Source organism: Triturus cristatus, chromosome 6 (genome assembly GCF_964204655.1).
Source record: "Triturus cristatus chromosome 6, aTriCri1.1, whole genome shotgun sequence".
In the NCBI taxonomy this organism is placed as follows: Eukaryota; Metazoa; Chordata; class Amphibia; order Caudata; family Salamandridae; genus Triturus; species Triturus cristatus.
The window spans coordinates 834,821,213-834,838,881 of NC_140589.1; the positions used below are offsets into that span (position 1 = coordinate 834,821,213).

The 17,669-nt window shown below is 43.7% G+C and overlaps 1 protein-coding gene across 5 annotated transcripts in view; it reads left to right on the forward strand.

Annotated features, from left to right (window-relative positions):
• Positions 1–17,669, forward strand: part of ARID1B (AT-rich interaction domain 1B) — a 736,193-nt gene that overhangs the window by 252,376 nt on the left and 466,148 nt on the right. For all 5 annotated transcript variants that reach the window (XM_085611434.1, XM_085611437.1, XM_085611436.1 and 2 more), the window contains one exon: positions 15,184–15,255. In XM_085611434.1, the coding sequence (XP_085467560.1) occupies positions 15,184–15,255 (72 nt within the window). The remainder of the gene's footprint in view (positions 1–15,183; positions 15,256–17,669) is intronic.

The window sequence follows — 17,669 nt, forward strand, 5'->3', positions numbered from 1 at the left end:
ACTTGAATGCTCCACGGGGCTGAGCCAAGAAGTGATGGACAATGTCTCAAGCCATTGGCTGAAAAAGGATAGTCCAAGAAAGCCAGAGGTTGAAAGGCAGGACCCAAAGACTGTGATAATTATATTGTTAGTAACAGGTCTATTTGACAGCTATTGTGTCTAAAACCAGACCTAAAACTGAGCATACATGCATGGGGCTCTTATGCAATAGCAGCGACCATTCTTCTCCAGAGTGCACAGTAAATAAATACCTCAAAATGGTAATTATATCTTCCCGATGAGGAGATGAGCACAGTTCTTTCTTTAGGTATTGTTTTTTAATGGTTTTGGTAATTGGAGATATAGAGTGTCTTGTAAAACTTTTGAATACATTAGTATAACCTTTCTATGACATGTCTTCATCCAAACAGTTCCTTCTGTGGAAGTTATCATCAGTAGACAGGTGACCTGCTTGCCCAAATAGTCCTAAACTAAACAAAGAATAATCTTTCTATGTTATTTGCTGATACACAAATACTTCTGACTTACCTCCCGCTTTCAGGTTGCACTTTATTATTATTATTATTATTATTATTATTATTAGGCTTGTAGAGTGCCTGGTAACTCCAACGGAGTGTCCCCTTGCTAGGACACCGTAAAACCACAGCAACTGGCTCGGACTTTTTATTCAATGACGGTCTGCCTAGGGCATAAAATACCAGGTTTTATTGTCCTATATTTTCTTTGAATATGTATAGTTGCCTTGGTAAGTAATTAAAAAAATAAATTATTAAATGAAGAACACCTTTTATTGTATCTTTAAAAAGAACAAGTGCCTCGCGGTGGCAGTTGGAGGTAGTGCAAGAAGAACGCAACTTCTGCAAACCCAAGTACACTGTTACTAGGATACAAAATGGTGTTTTTTGTAGCATTATCTTCCGCCCTTTAGATGTTTACAGGTGACACGGGTTAATCTCCAAGCAGTGAGATTTGAGGCAGGAGACCACTCTTCTAGCACATCGTTAACTGGTTGTGTGTTCTCTCGTGCATCGCTGAACTATGTAACATCCGGATGGGTGATGTATGATAGTGATGGCTGATGTCTTCAGCCTTCAAACACCCTGGAGCTAAATGCTTACTGGAATTGGTCTGTGATGCTGTGTGTATATGTAATACTTTCCTATGTGTGTTGTGCCAGCGTGCGCAGTTTGTTGTGGTTACAAATAATGGGAGCGAACTAAATTGCTGCTGAGTGGCACTATGCTGTCCTTTTGACAAAACGTGCAAGTACAGGTAAAGGATGGGGCTTTTTGCCTCATGATGTTTTAAGATAGCAACTGTGGCTGGAGAGAACATACGGTGGAAGTTTGACTTTTTTAGTGCCTTGCTGAACATCGCAGTAATGGTTAGTGTGACATACACGAGTACATAGCGACAATAGAGCAAGTCGAATGATGTTAAAAAAAAAAAGACCTAATTGCAATCATAACTTCTTCAGTATAAAAATGGGGTAGATAGGTGCCCTGGGCATGGTGTCTTCATTGGGAATTGTCTTGGTGTAACTTACTAGATATAAAAGATCTATACATCTGGCTTACCGTCTTAACGCTCATTCATTGCAAGGCTGGGTTAAATCGAAGCCTGTTTCTTATGCTCTGCTCAGTAATGTCTTATACCCCTAATCCACATTCTTCACAGCAGCAGTCTTTTTCCACATCCTTTTGTACTTCAGGAGTGCTTCAAAAAGACAGAAAAAAGTAGGGGTCAGAAAGCGCTTGTCCACGCTCTTTTAAACAACTGAATTTTCATTCCTCTAACTAGCCTCCAACCCATCAAATTTTCGGGTCAGTCTGTGGGATTCCAGAAAGGGACCAATCATATGCGAAGCAGTCTTGATACTTTCCAACGCCAAATCAAGAATGCCCTGCCTATGCATGCGTTCAAACATCTCAGGTGTGTTTTAGTCATTTTGGGCCTCCTCCGAGGGGTGTCCTTGAACTAAGAGGTCAACAGCTACTTCCGGGCTTACCAGACCCATATGTAGAGACCCACTGAGGGAGCAACAAGTGGTGCATAGAAAGGCTTGAGAATTCCTCTGGTCCTCGTTTCCCTTCAACAATGTGGTGCTGTCTCTGTGAGTCACCCTCCATAAACAATACTCCTCCATGTAGCCCAGATGAGAGGACTCAAACAGGACTGGTCTCTGTTCTAAAGGTAGTGTAAGCACTGAACTGAAAAAAATGGTCTGATGTAGGGTTCTCTGCTAGGAAGGGTGACACTTATGTTAAGAGGGATCTGTAAAGTGCTGTGGGGTTTGGTACTTTCATGCCATGCCCTGGTCTTGAGGATTCATCACAGACCAGAGACTATTTGCTGTTTGCGAGGTGTCTACTACCTCTTTCATTTGTGTTTCAAAGCGTTCTGTCACCCTGCCTTTGGAAGGCAGTGTTTTGTATATCCATGGAAAAGAATATGTAGATAGCCTTTTAGTGTTGTGCTGGAGAGCTAGATATTGAAAGCTGTTGCAAGGCTAACCAGCATCTGGAAAGCGAATCGGCCTGGCATTGGTTGACGGCCTTTTACATTTGTCAGTGCTTGTTTTGTTTCATCATGCTTTTCAGAAACCTTTATTGTTGGAAAGCTGCTTGGCCTCGTCAATCCAAAGCAAAAGTATTTTGTCGGTCTCCAAGGCACACATGGCCAAAGTAGTCCTTGACAGTGAAGGGAACTACTTTATATGTATATGCGCCTTCTGAAAGGAAAAAATGCTGTCACTCACAGCAAAGTTGGCCATCGGCTGAAACGGCTGATCCACTGCCCCATGCTGTATGCTGTAGTAGGGAGAAGAAAAATGTGAATGAGAAAATAATAAACCTGTGGATAAAGAGGGCTGACTCAAAACCTCTATAAATATGTAACACACACGTGTGTGTGTGTTTTTATATACATATTTACAGGGGGTAAAGTGCCCCCTGCTGTACAATATAAGGATATTTCAAGTCACCGTGGAGTTCCATAACCATATAGAGGGACGAGGCCAAAGGCCGAGTCCCTTTATAAGGTTCTGGAACTCCTAGGTGACTGGCAACTTCCTGAACATGTGCGGCAGGCGATATTTCATCCCATATAATACATGGTCACGTCATCCTCTTTCTCACAAACCACTTGAAACCTTGGTGTGTTGCTCTTTCATATTCCAGAGCGAGCATGTGTGCAAACATGAAAAATACAATGCAGAATTAAAAGCATTAAAAAAACATGTTAAGTATTTGTTGCCAACCGAAAATCAGTCAATAAAATAAAAATAAAAGCTGCATTAGCTCCACACATGCAGAAACATTCTAGCTTATCTCTATCTAAGGAGTGCGAAACCTAAACCTATTCTCTTGCTTGTCACTGTAAGTAAAATAGAGTAGGAAAAAAAGAAAAGCAGCTTCCCATTACTTCTTGCTTTAAACAACTGTTTTACTTATGCTCTGTGGCCTGACCGGTCTTTCACCTCATGCTGGCTCTGGCAGCAGGCATTGAGAGGTCAGAACTCGACTGTAATAAACTTATACTAGTCTAGTTCTAACTTCTAATCGGCGACTTGGTGTGTCACAAGTTGCCAGCTATAAAGTAATTAGTGACTGCCTTTTATACAGGGATTCCAGAATCCCATGTACCGTACAGTTTATAAAGTAAATAAATTTACTAAAATCTCAGACCTGAAAATGTCTTTGGAACACAAACGTATTCGTTGCACAGATGCCACATATGTAAGGAAAAAAAAAGAAATGGCGCTGCATCCCTTGGTCTCTGCCAGGGCAGAGGTTTTGCTGGCAAGGGAAAGCACTCGTCCCTTGGCAGCGGCCATAGCGTCATGCCATCCGCATGTGTTTGTGTATGGAACAGCAATGTGTAGCAGTGGAAGGCCACGCAGCTCGAAGATACTAGATCTCGGGTGGAGACTTCTCTTCCCATGTCTAACACGTGGCGCGCTCTCCGCCACCCCCATTCGCTTTTGTTTCTCCTGTGATGCTGTGAAAACCCCCGAAATGATCTTGTTGTCTTTTGTTTGGGTCAAGAAATGTTGGTTTCAAACGGTTACTGTGTGAAAGCAGATTATTGACTCGGCAAGCCTTCAATTTTCAGTGAATAAGGCCGCCACCCTCCGGCTCCAGGCGCGTGTTGTGCATGCATTCTATTTTAAAGCGCAGGCTGTAATTTAAAAGGGAGGCAGTGTGATGCCCCACTGAACTTTGTTTAAGCCCGGAATAAAGGGAAACGGCTTAGTCACAAAGAAGTGACTAATCTTTGCTCGGTGCTGCGCGCAGCCATTGTGCCTTACATGAGAAAGTTTCCCCAGAGGATGCTTTTATGTGAAGGCCTGTAGTTGAGTGTGTTTAATAAAGTTTTGTGTGGGTTGTTGCACCAGCACTAGTTAGATAAGGACAGAGCCTCTGCAATTATGCAGCGCGGAAGGGCCATATTATGCGGAAGGGTTGACTAAATTATGCAGTATGAATAGGTAATTTATGTGGTATATTGCAGCACACAGTTTGGGAGTTCTTTCATTTGTCATTTTTCCACATGCTAAAATTGTCTGGGCAAAGGTTTCACCTTGTTAGTACCAGTTTAAGCTCGATACAACAATATGCAAGTGGAGGTTGACCAGTCGAGCTTTTGCGAAGGCCCTTCTGGTGCGTGGCAACCAGGGCACAAGTCCTAAAAAAGCAGAAGTGGGAGGACCTACCAAGTTAGTTAGTATGCAAGTGACATCACGGCGCATGACATCACAGTGCATGAAATCGCACGTGGCATCACAGGACGTGACATCACAAGAAGTGACATCAGATCTTAACTCCTCAGACATATGTTCAGCAGCTCTATCACTAGTAAATTAGAGAGCATTACAAGATTTAACAAGTGAGATTTTGTTGTGGGGGTGTGCCAAAAAAGTGACGCACCCCGACACAAAATCGGGGCCTCAACTAATACATTAATTTGTTAAGAACTCTGCCACAACGAAATTGGTAAGAAGGAGAAATGTGGCAATACATCTGCTATGTTTAATTGGTTGCAAAGTCTGCATTTTAAAAAATATTATCGGGTTAAGGCTCCTGCTGTAGAGATCTTTGTGTGCCCAGTAATTCATGGAATAATAATAATGGTAAGCTGACTCTGGAGGTTAACACGTTTGCTGGAGAGATCTGTGTTCTGTCTAGCCCCAGTTTTGAATTAAAGTAGCACAGAAGGTTAATGTGTCTCCTGCAAAGCACATCGTGTAATGTGCAGATGACTGATTTTTATTTTGTGTAGCTAGGTACGTGGGTTACTGCTTTCAGCACAGTGATCATTTTGTTAGTTGTAGTTCACAAATTCTAATCTTTCTAATATAGCACTGTGACCTATGAAGGGCATGGGACTCCTACACCTTGTAACCCTCACTGTCTTATGTAATACATCCTGTACATTGATTTCCCCACATGTGATTTATTGTGAGTGTATAATGGTTATGTGCGATGTAAAGCACTCTGACACCCTGCATTGGGATGAATAGCGCTATAAAAAAATAAAACAAAATAGTGGCATTTAAATTAATTATGTAAATACTGGAACAGACCAACAACTTTCACATTCTTACAATGCATGCATAGCTCTTATGAGTAGTGGTCGGGTTGCTAAAATTCTAGTTTATCGCATGTTTCCAGGTGTTACTCTGTAAATTGCCCTTTTCAGTTTTAAATCTTGGATTGTTTGCATAGTTGTGAGGCTAGCATTTAACATCTGTAATGCCCTCAGCAGAAGGAAATAACAGTAAAGGAACAATTTTCAGTCTTATCTTTAAAGGTGATCCCACCCTCACTGTGGATCTGCTGTATCCTGTACTGTCTTGTGACAATTATAAAATTGATTCTATATGTCTCTTTTTAATATTGTAAAGCGCTCTGATGCCCATGAGGGTCTTGTTCGCGCTATATAAAACTGTCAAATAAAATAAATAAGTAAAACATTTCCAGGAATTAAGATCATTCACAGGATCATATTTGAAACGCCATTGTATTGTATGGTTGTTGCCTGGTGGTGACCAGTGTACCTAGACCTACAGCTCCCTTTCTAGCCCCCAGTGGCCCGAAGAACCCAAATGGGGATAGGGAGCAAGAGAGTGACCCATGAGAAAGTGCATATAGGCAACTCGGGGGACCACAACGCCTGACACTTTATCTTAGCACCACTTAAACTAAATAATGCAGGGTGAAATAACAATAATGTACTTAGGCGTATAGCAGGGTGTAGAGACACTTGCACCAATTATTACTCTACGTACTGCATTGAAAACTTGGTTAAACAAGTATAAACAATGGAAAGTGTGACATTGCTCCTTTGAGGAGTCCACTGCCCAAGGAATAGTTCCTGTTATGTAACACATCCTTCCCACTGAATGTATTCCCCCAGTTCTCAATGTCCGGTATTGATGGCGGAGTGCAGAGAAGATTCTCTTGTGCTCGGCGCTGTACTCTCGATTTGTGTGGGACAGATGACACTGTGGAGTGATAACCGATTAATAAAACTGCTTTATGAAAAAGTATTACTTAAAGGCAGAGCTGCGGTGTCACTTAGGAAGCTGGCACTACGGTGACCTAAGAAAACTGGTCCAAAGCCTGTAGCTACAGGCTGGAGGGAAATTGACTACAGTCTGGCTAATAGTAAACTGCAGCACTTATGAAAAGAGTATTTCTGAGAATGGTAGAAACCAAATACTGAAGGAAACCTCCCAAATATGTGGAGATACAGTGTACATCACAACTCAGTCACTGGGCTTGATAGTGCATAGATGGGGATTTGGGTAAGCATAAACAGTTGTAGCTCTTTTAATAATGTTTTTGCCAGTGAACAGATGCATCAGGAATAATCCATTCTTGGTCCCCTTTGGGCTGATTTTCTGTCTCTGGCTTTCATCTGAACCCCTGATGCTTCCTGAAGAGGGTCTAATGTGCCAATATCCATTTGCTGTTCTTACTGGCGCCGGCAGACTGCAATGTAAACTGACTTTAAAACACGGGTACTCACAAACATTTCCTCAGGGGCCAAGACTGGGGTATGACCGGGGCTGCATTACTGTCTGACACACAGTCGGGCGAGAGGAGGAGGAACATCATCACCATGAGGGTGAGAAGCTGTATATGGGATTCAGAAACTACCTTTTTGCCACAACCTTTAGAAAAGGCTACATTTTGAAAAGTGTTCTGTGAGTAGGCCTGAGGCTGGTTACAGCACAACTGGTTACGGAAGATCCTATTGGATCCTGCTAATCTCCTGTCATTACATTTTGCAATGATTACCTGTGCAGTATCCCTCTATTCCTCACTTTCCATCGCAGTCATGGTTGTGGTGTTGGTGGCTATCCATGGTCCTACTTTCTCTGCATTTGCCTTTACCTGAATAGATAAACATGGCCCACCCCATGTTGGGGAGACAGCCATCTTGGAGCTGTGTCTTGCACTCCATTCATTAGATGGTGTACAGGCCTAGGAAACACTATTCATGACATATGGTCGCTCATAGGTGGAAACAATGGATCCGTTATGAGAGGACTGAGGATCTGAGCCAGAGTTCTAATTCGTTAGATGGAATCCGTGCTCTAAACAACTTAATGTTAATGAGCACAATACATATTACTGGATCCTTAGAGCAGAAAAGCGGCATTAGAAAGAATGTGAAGTTTTCAGGGAACAAAATTTGGAAAGTAAAACATTGAATTAAATTCTTTCTTTTCCATGGCAACTTCTTTGTTTGGTGCCTCCCATATACAAGATCCTCTGACTAAGTAATTATAAATGTTCATTCCTTTCCACCAAGAAACATAAAGAGCCGTCACTGGCAGTCCACTCTTGTCCCAGTTGAGGGCACTGTAAAGCTAGAGTCCAGGCACTAATCATAATTAGTAACCATGTAGTTAAGAGCCGCATTCATTCCTCGCGATCTGGAGCTATGAGTGAATTTTGAAAGAACTTGATAACATAATGGGATGTTACATCAAAGGCCCCTTCTGAGCGATATATTTGTTATGTTACTTTATGGTTATATTTGTCCTAGGTGTTGCTTTTTACACCATTGTGGAGTTGCATATCACAATTGTATGTTAGGAATGCTTTAATGAAAGGACATTTTAAAAACTAAAGATGAAACTAACAGCATACCCATCCTCAATTGTTGTAGGATTACTTTATATGCTTATTCATGTAATTGCTTTTTGTGTTTAATTATTCTCTCCAACCTGCAGACGATATTCCTGGTTTCTTTATCTTGTGACTTTAATTTGGAGAGATGCATTTGAAAAGGGGTTGTATTTGGAGTTTATGGAGGGAGCTTTTGGATTTCATGTTGATAATTTGTAATCTCTATAGACAGATGCATGCAAGGTGTTTTGCATCTTAATGTAAAATAACATTCCTGTGATTTGCTTTGCATGTGGTACAATTAAGAGGTGGCTTGAAAGCTTCGCCATCTCTTTACCTGTTGTTGCCAAGTGTGAGAAAGTGCCATCTTTCTTGCATGGTATGCCCCCACTTTTTGCTGAATGTACTTTGACTGAGTGTGCCCTGGACTCCTGCCAATCAGGTGCCCAGGGCCTATGTTCCTTCCCTAAAAACCTCCAACCCAAATTGGCAAACCCTGGCCACATGTCAGCCCCTGGTAAATGATACCCTAGGTACTCAGGGCCTTGTGACCAGGGAAGGCCTATAAGGGATGTAGCACTTATTGTGCCACCCTTAGAGGCCCTGTACCCTAACACGCAGACACACTGTCCTGGCAGGCTGAATGTCTGGGTACAAGACAAAACAAAGATTCGACATGGCACACATCCCTGTGTGCCATGCCCACCACCTACACTGCCCAGGCATACATCAGCCACCCCTCTAGCTGGGTGCCCTATGCCAGACAGGAGCATGAGCCCTCTGCCCCTACAGTACCCAGGTCCATTCCTGGGCACTGTAAGTGCAGTGCTGCCATTTAAGAGTACATGGTGCTGAGAGCTCGTCAAACACGAACTCCACAGCACCATAATGGCAACACTGAAGACTGAGAAGTTTGGTATCAAACTTCTCAGCACATTAAACCCACACTGATGCCAGTGTGGGGTTTAATGTACCAAGCACCCCAGAGGGCATCTTAGAGATGAAACCTAACCTACAATCCACGTCTGGTCTGGGAGGCTGCCTAGGCTGCCACACAGCAGACATGTTGCTGGACCCCTGGGTAGGAGAGCCCCCGCTCTCCTGGGCCTGCAACAATGCACATCCTGGGCGAGGTGCTTGGTCTCCTACCCCAGGATGGACAGGGGGAAGCTTCAAAGCCGCCTCTGTGAGCTTCCCCAGGCCACTTGCTGCCCCCACTCTGGCCCCAAATAAGGACAGGGGATGTGCCAGCCTGCCAACCCCACCCCTCAGGTGGGGGAGGCGAGGTGAAGCCATCTTGAAGATGGGAGGCCCTGCCCAATCAGGACTAGGCTACTGCCCCCCTCCCACAGGAGAGTGGCAGGATAGGGGGTGTACCTACCCCAGGGCAGGGACCCATTGGTCCCTGCCTTTTACCTACCTGTAACGCTCCTAAATCTAATATTTAGGGGCATCCTGAACCTTCCTTCCTTAGATTCCAGATTTCGAAAAACAAAAAAGAGCAAGAAGAAAGAAGACCTGCCGTGTAGCTGCTAAGAAGAGGAAGACACCAACTGCTTTGGCCCCAGCCCTACCGGCCTGTCGACCCTCGAACCTGCTCCTGCTACACCCCGGCACTTCTTGTGGCCAGAAACCTCACAAACCCCAGAGGACCTGGCTACCTTTTGGCTCTAAGCACCTGGGACTCCCAGGCTCTGCTCAAAACCAGCTTCTAACCCCTGGCATCAGCCAGGAACTGCGAACCCTGCACACTCTGCACCTGCCAAGCCTGGCCTGTGCCAGAGTGAACAAAGACCCCAAGGACGTCCCCCCGGCGACTGTGACCCCGAATCAGGCACCCAAGGACTCACCTCGACGCTCCTGACGACGCCTGCAGCCTCAGAACCAGGCACCCCCTCAACCGCGATCAACAGAGGGTAACATTTCCCGACACCAAAAGGCACCCCTACACCCGGCACCCTGTGGCCCCCTGTGCCCAACTCCTGGGTACCTACCTATCCTCCAACTACCCAACTTACCTCTCGAAGTGGTGATGGCACCTGAAGAATCTTCGTCCCCGAGCTTGCAGCCTTTGTTCAACCAGGAGCTTTCCCATTGAAACCCATTGAACGCCCGAAGGCTCAAAAGCACCTAGCACCCAGCCGCCCGAGTGGCCCTGGCAGTGTAACCTCTACACCTATCTACTTCCCCATTTGCCCTGAGCAACTGACCAGGAGCCCAGCTCCCACAGCCGCGTGGCCTGCTAGTCAGCAGCCACCAACCAAGGCCCCCCTGCCTCCCATAGGATAACATTGGTCCTAACTCACTCTGCACCCGGCTGCCCCTTTGCCGCTGAGGGTGTAACAACTGTACCTACCTGACCCTGGGAGACCCCTGAGTCTGTGCCCAGAACCTTAACTCTGCCAGTCGAGTACTTACCCAAAAGCCGATAACCCAATTTTCCTCCATGGGGTAACACTGACTGGTTTCTTCTAAAATTTCCTCTAAGTGTGGAGTTTCTAAAACTTAAAATATTCACCAAAAATCAACCGAGTAACGAAAACTCTCACCTGCTTTTAGGAGAGATCCCAGTGCTGGATCTTCGTGCCCAGCACTGACCCTAAAAATATTCACAACCGTACTTACCAGTAACCCAATTTTCTTCCATCGGAAATCATTGACTGTTTTTCTGTGAAATTTCTTCTAAGTGTCGATTTTTGCAAACTTAAAATATTCTTTAAAAATCGTACCAACTGTGAAAACGTAGTTACTTACATGTTTTAGATAGCTGCCCCTGTACTGAGTCTAGGAGCCCAGTACTGGATTACAAAAGTAACGAGAACTTAACTTTCATTGAGCTCAATGGATTATTGTATTTGAAATTGTGTTGCCTATTGCAACAACCTGTAATCAGTATTTACACAAGTCAATTGCATATTGCAAAAGTATTTACCTAAAGCATCTCATTCTGAGAAAGTATATTTTAATACCTATTGTTGGTTCTAAAATAAAACAAACATATATTTTGTATATAAACCATTGGCCTAGAGTTCAGTTATTGTGTGTGAGACCATTTGCTGACTTGAGTGTACAACAAATGCTTTACACTGTCCTCTGATACTGCCTTACTGCTCGACCAAGCTACCACTTTAGAGAGTAAGGTTATATCTCACTTTAGCCTCTGCCAAAGCTCTGGGGACTGTGGACTCTGTACACACTGTACCTATTTGGGAACAGTATATACAGAGCCACTTTCTCACACCAATTCATTAAAAATTAGGATATTGCTTCATTGAGAAAAGTACTCCTCTCTCATCTCATGCTATTGGGTGTTTGGTGTATCATTCCACCTTCCAGGAAGGGCTTTCATTGGTATGCTTGAGGGGCTATTTTGCATCCAAAAAGTACTTCTTTATCTCCAATGTGCATTCTCTACAAAAACAATCAATTTTTGCTTCTTTTTAGGTTAAGTCTCCGGGACAATGCAAGCTGTCTGTTTGCAAAGGAAACCTTTTGTGGGCTTACCAAGAATTAACAGGGGCTCCCAGTCTGCCCATTGCTTACCATTGGTTGCCTTTATGGTTGCTCATTTGTTGGCTTTTCCATCTTGTGTTTGTCCCTCCCTTCTTACCATTTCTGATTGGATGGCTTATATTAATCCACTACTCACTTTTAGGGAACAACTTTTTTCTTTTTGCTTAAGCACTCAAGGAAAGTGCATGTGTGTTCCTGCTTTTTCCCTGGTGTGTTTCATCCCCCACCCTCCTTGTTTCTTGCTTGCTCCCGTGCTTCTCCCACTGCCCCAGTGTGTTGCTCTCCCTTGTGTGTTGCTTTTCACTCGCCCGCCCACTCCCCATTACTTATCTCCAGCTGCTCCTCTTTTAACCCCTGTGCCCACCGTCAGACTTATTGGCTTTGAAATTCTTGTCTTAATAGCCTGACTTACCCAGGTGTCCGTTTTCTATTAAAATATATGCATTTTAACTTTAAAACATTAAGAAGGTGCTAGCCTAAAATGACATATTTAACACTCAGGAACTCTGGGGGTTTTGTTATGCACCGTTCAGTAGCCTCCTGTCCATTATATACTTCTATAAATTAAGAATTAGACATCGGTTGCCCATCAGGAGACTCCCCTGATCGTGTTGGCTTGTGGTTTTTAGGTCTCGCCTGAGCTAGCGCATGCGCTAGCTCAAGCGAGACCTTTAGTAAGGGCTCCAGAAAATGCTACCACTGTGGCCTACAGCTTGCGTGCATGTGCGCGCGCGTCCGTCATGGCTCATTAAGTGCATCGCGCGCGGGCACCCTTCCAGCCCGCGATCACTTTCACTTTGACGGCCGCGTCTCGCGTGCGCGCACACAGCTCCCGGGCTTGTACTTAAAGCTTACTCCCAGCGAGCAGCAACCCTTTCATGTCCAGCTGCTCAGTCCATCAGACAAGCCTGGCTCTGCTCGCCCACCCGACACCCCCACACACATACTGCACAGACGCCCAACACACACCAACCGGCACACTGCCCCTTCCCCACTCACCATCAAAAACAGACTTGTACACGTCAAGTTCTCTCCTTCTTTTACCCTCGCACATGGTCACCGGCCACCTGTACACCCTCGCACTGTTGCCATGTGCCGCCATGAGCGAAACTTGGCTGTGCGGCTGACAGCATGTTTTATCCTTGGATTGTAGTTTCGCTTTTACCATAGGAGGTGTGGGCTCAACAATTCACAACGATTCTTCCTCCACCCACTCTGTTTCTCCTCTCTCCTGCCCACCTCCTTCGCCATCTTCCACAGACACACACCCAGCTTTCCATTCACTCCCTACTCCTACAAGTAAACCTTCACACTTGACTTCCCCTTAATTCCACACAGATACCTTGGAACTGCACAAACCATAACCACAACCAACTGCTCTGACACAAAATACCATACACGTTTCCATACATGATCTAAAATCTAAAGCTATAACCCTTTTCCCTACACCGCTCTCTTGCACACACCCACACACATGCATCCACTGATCTAAATTGCCACATATCCAACCCCCCGAAGCAAAGAAACACACATTGGTACCGATTCTCATTTTCTCACATACGCCCACTTGATCTCTGTTGGCCCACGCACGCAACTGCAAGCCTTTTCCCCTCTCACCCACTGTGGTGTGAGGGTTCTGGATTGCCACTATGTAAGTGCGTGGAATCTTTACACCCATCTACACTAACAAACACACAACTGCGTACTTCACTCTCTACCCACACAAACGCACACTTGCCCCCTCAATACACTCACACACTGATCACACCCTTCGTCTCAACTATGACCACAGGCCAAGCACACTTCCCCTCAACCTTCACACATGAACACCCATGCACACCTTTCCATTTACTCTCTCCCTCTTACACACCCTCATACAAGGGGATCTGCTCCCTCTTTTTTCACATATCCTCAAACAGGCACAGATCTACACATTCTATATCTAGCCCATGTTCACATATAATCCCTGATATACACCTGCACAGTTATCCCTCCCACCGCCCCAACACGCTCTCACATTTGCTCCCACACTCGCTCCTTGCAAACCAGGTAACCTTTCAGACGCATACTCTCACATTCGCACAATTTGGACAGAGGATGAACTGGTTTGGTGCCTGTTCCTACAGCTATCCGCTTATGCTGAAACACCGTTTAAGCCCCAGCAAATCATTGTTACTGTGGTCTCATGCCATGCCAGGATGAAGTGATACTGAGATGCCAGCGAAAATTCTCTGTGTATACCACACTGAACTGCAAGCTGCAAGGATGCTAGGGGGTTGAAAGCTCCTATTCCCAGGGCCACTGGAATTATGTGATTGTGCGTAGCCAATAGGTCTCGCCTTTGGGGCCTTATTAGTATTTAGTTATGCAGCACAATATCCTTCCTGCATGAACTGTTGCATGGCTAAACACTTATAAGGTCTCAAACGCGAGACCTATTGGCTATGCCAATGCTTGTTTGGTTTAGTTATCACACCAGTTGACTCACTCCAAAAGGAGACGGCCTCCCGCGGCAGAGCTGCCCCAGCAATAGTACACTGATCTGAAACATTACGCCGCAGTAGGAGTGTGAAAGTGAAAAATACATAATGGCCTGTGTGCGAGAGAGCGAGAACAGCGGCGGCAGCGCGGCTTAGACTTGGTTATCTTCATGAGTAGAGCTTCGAAATAAAAGCGGTTCAGATATGGAACGCAAACCAATTACCGGAGCATTCTTGTTTACCGCACTGTTTTTTTTTAGGACTTGTGTTTACTGCGTGTTATAAATGTCTGTATCTTCCGAAGGACTGATATGCTTGTAAATCATGAATTTTATGCTAAACCGTATGAGGCCGTGTTGCCAATTACTAATAAGAAAACAAATTATTTACAGTGATGGAGTAGAGAAGTGCAAGCTTTCGGGGTGCCCTTTGTCAGCACTGCAAAGACCCCCCATCTGAGAGAATCCCTTCACCTTTCAAATACTAAAACATTTTAGCAGGCTACTCGTCGGAACAACCTGTTTAGTAGCTAGGGTCGGACCGTCATATAGAGCAATCTGGTAGTGCCACAAGGGGTGGTCTAACAGATCCCTGCGCGGGTCGTTTTTTTTCTTTTTTTGTTGTATTTGTAGGCCCATTATGTGGAGATTTTTTACTGTTGATGTTTCTGATATTTTACCACAAAACTTGCCTGCAGCAAGCATACTAGAATACAGTCTACCATATCTTGACAAAATAACTACACAGCGTGTCTTCACAAGTACAAAACTGCCCCAATTTGCAAATGTGGCTAACTTTTTTAGCAGTGTGATTCACCACTTTTATTTTAGTAGAGGGCCTATTTTCTGCCTCAGTCCCATCCTTTCTGCACATAGTAAACGATATGTAGCGCTATATCTCTCTCTATATATATTATATAACTACAATGCAATACAAAGCAGCTTCTTACAGAGTTCTTAACAGTTTTGCTTAGAACATGCTCTAATTAAAAATTCGAGTAACAAGTCCTACTACAACCAACAATGTGTTTGTGTTTTTTTCAATTACAGAGCCTGTGCCATGACCTGCCCTCCCTCAAAGAATACGTTTGTGGGAAATTAGGAAGTCGCAAGGAGGGAACTGTAAGTATTGGAACTTGCAACTGTGCATTTTTCTTATGTGCCCGAAAAGCTGCGAATGATCATGTTTGGAAGTGAGTTAAGAGGTTGTTCTAAAGTGAAATTAATTGAACTCTGGTATATCTCCAAAACAGATGCTAAATTGAATTGTCAGTCTTCATCTGAAGCATGATGAATATAAGAGCTCCAAGTTTGAAACACCACCCTGTTTGGATAAAAATATCTTTGCTTCATCTTGGAAGCAACCTCTGCGTTTTGAGCACCTTTTTTGCTACGGATTGCTGATCGTGTAACATCCTTGTGCTCTGTTGGGTTACGATGTAAATATATTTGCATGGAATGGTATGGACATTTGCTTAAAAATGGCTTTATTTAGTTTCTGGTGTATTTTTGTTGCTTTTAGGCGTACATTTAATCATGTTCTTGTTGATTCAAGAAGCCTCTGGTGACATTTCCTCTTCACCATTAGAGGCCAACACTTTGAATTGTAACATTTTCATAGCTCTGTACATGCCACTAAGGAAATAGGGCTACTCAAAATAATGTCCGTTTACACTTACTGTTGGGAAGGGTGAACTCTCAAGTAATTTCGATGTACAAGTTTAAATAAGTTTGCTGACTCTTGGGGAATAATTCTTTGTTTCCTCATGGTACTCTCCATATTAGGTTATACAGAGCTCTAATTTAGGTTAACCTTTCGATTTCCATTTTCTATGAGCAATATGTTTGGCCACCATTAACCGCTTGTCACCTCGCTTTTGCAAAACTTGTTTAACATTAAAGTTAGTTGTATTATATGCCAAGGCCAGTTTATCGTTTGGAATGCGCAGTTAACTTGTGATCAGTTATTGCCCATACTGTGCAGAGTGTCATCTAGTGATTACCCCGTGAAATCACTACCATCTTTTATTTTGATCAACAATATATTTTTTTCTTGTCCTGATTTAGTGTTTGTACTAACAATTTCATCTAGAACTCTAAAGACAGGCATGTTGCCTTCCACAAAATAGCGGATATTGTGCTCAAAATGGACTGCTTTTCGAAGGTTCAGTTAATTGTGAAGCTAAATCATATAAAAGTTGCATGCGGTTGGCAGTCTTGAAGGTAAACAAACAATCCGAAATCCTGTACCATGTTTCTGGAATTTGAAAAACACAATACCTCTCCATGTTTACTTAAGAGGGCTGATTTTTCCAATTATGGAGAGAATGCTCACTGTAAGCAGCTTACCATAATTGTTGTTATGGTTGACACATCAGTGACTTGGTACTTTGACTTTCAGCCTAATGCTGAGAGGGTTGGAATCCATTACACCTTGAAGATTGGAAAGGGGTTCTGAGTTCCTGTGCAAGGAGGGAATACCTCTGTATACCATGGCATAGGCAAACGGGGAGACCTCATATACTTTACACCTGACAGGTATACCATCATAAACAATTGGTTCTGTCGGGTACAAAATATCTCTTTAAATTGCTAGTCAAGTCATTTGTTTACTTACATGAGAATATCAAAAGAACAACACACACATAACGACCATCCAGGGTATTCAAAAGTTTTATAAATTACCTCATTTATAAATACCCACATTGATTTGTGTGGCTGTCAGAGACAAAACATACAGGGCATTTATATTCTGTGACAAGGTGAATATAGTGCTCAGTGACGTAGTGAAGGTGCAATATATATACAAAGTGAATTCTCCTAAACTGTTATTAAAAAGGCCAGAAAAAGAACAACAATGTTTGAATAGCTCTGTAGGTTGAATGAATAAGTCTTGAAACAGAGGCTTTCAACTGGTCCAGGGATTTGTCGACGTTTCAACCCAGGGGGCATTACTAAGTCAGTCAATGCGGGTCTTCATCAGGACAAGTGGCGGACAGCCTAGAAAGCCCAATTTCAAACAAAGGGCGTGTGTATCTTCAAGATTTCAAACAGTTTCCAAGTTGTACTGTGCTTCCAGGATTTAATCCAGAAGAGGGGGGGGGGGCCCCTAGGATGGATCAGTCATCCACGGTTACCACTGGTAAACATTACCCGGCGAATGGAGAGGTAGCCTGTCCTTGCATCTCTAATGCAGTCGAATGCGTGTTTCTTTTGGTCTAGATTCCTTTCGTAGAACCGGGGGTCAAGTGGAGCGGTACAGGCAAGCGTCCTGTTACGTCACTGAGCACTATATTCACCTTGTCACAGAATATAAATGCCCTGTATGTTTTGTCTCTGACAGCCACACAAATCAATGTGGGTATTTATAAATGAGGTAATTTATAAAACTTTTGAATACCCTGGATGGTCGTTATGTGTGTTGTTCTTTTGATATTCTCATGTAAGTAAACAAATGACTTGACTAGCAATTTAAAGAGATATTTTGTACCCGACAGAACCAATTGTTTATATTATACGTTGTTGCCCAGGTTCTG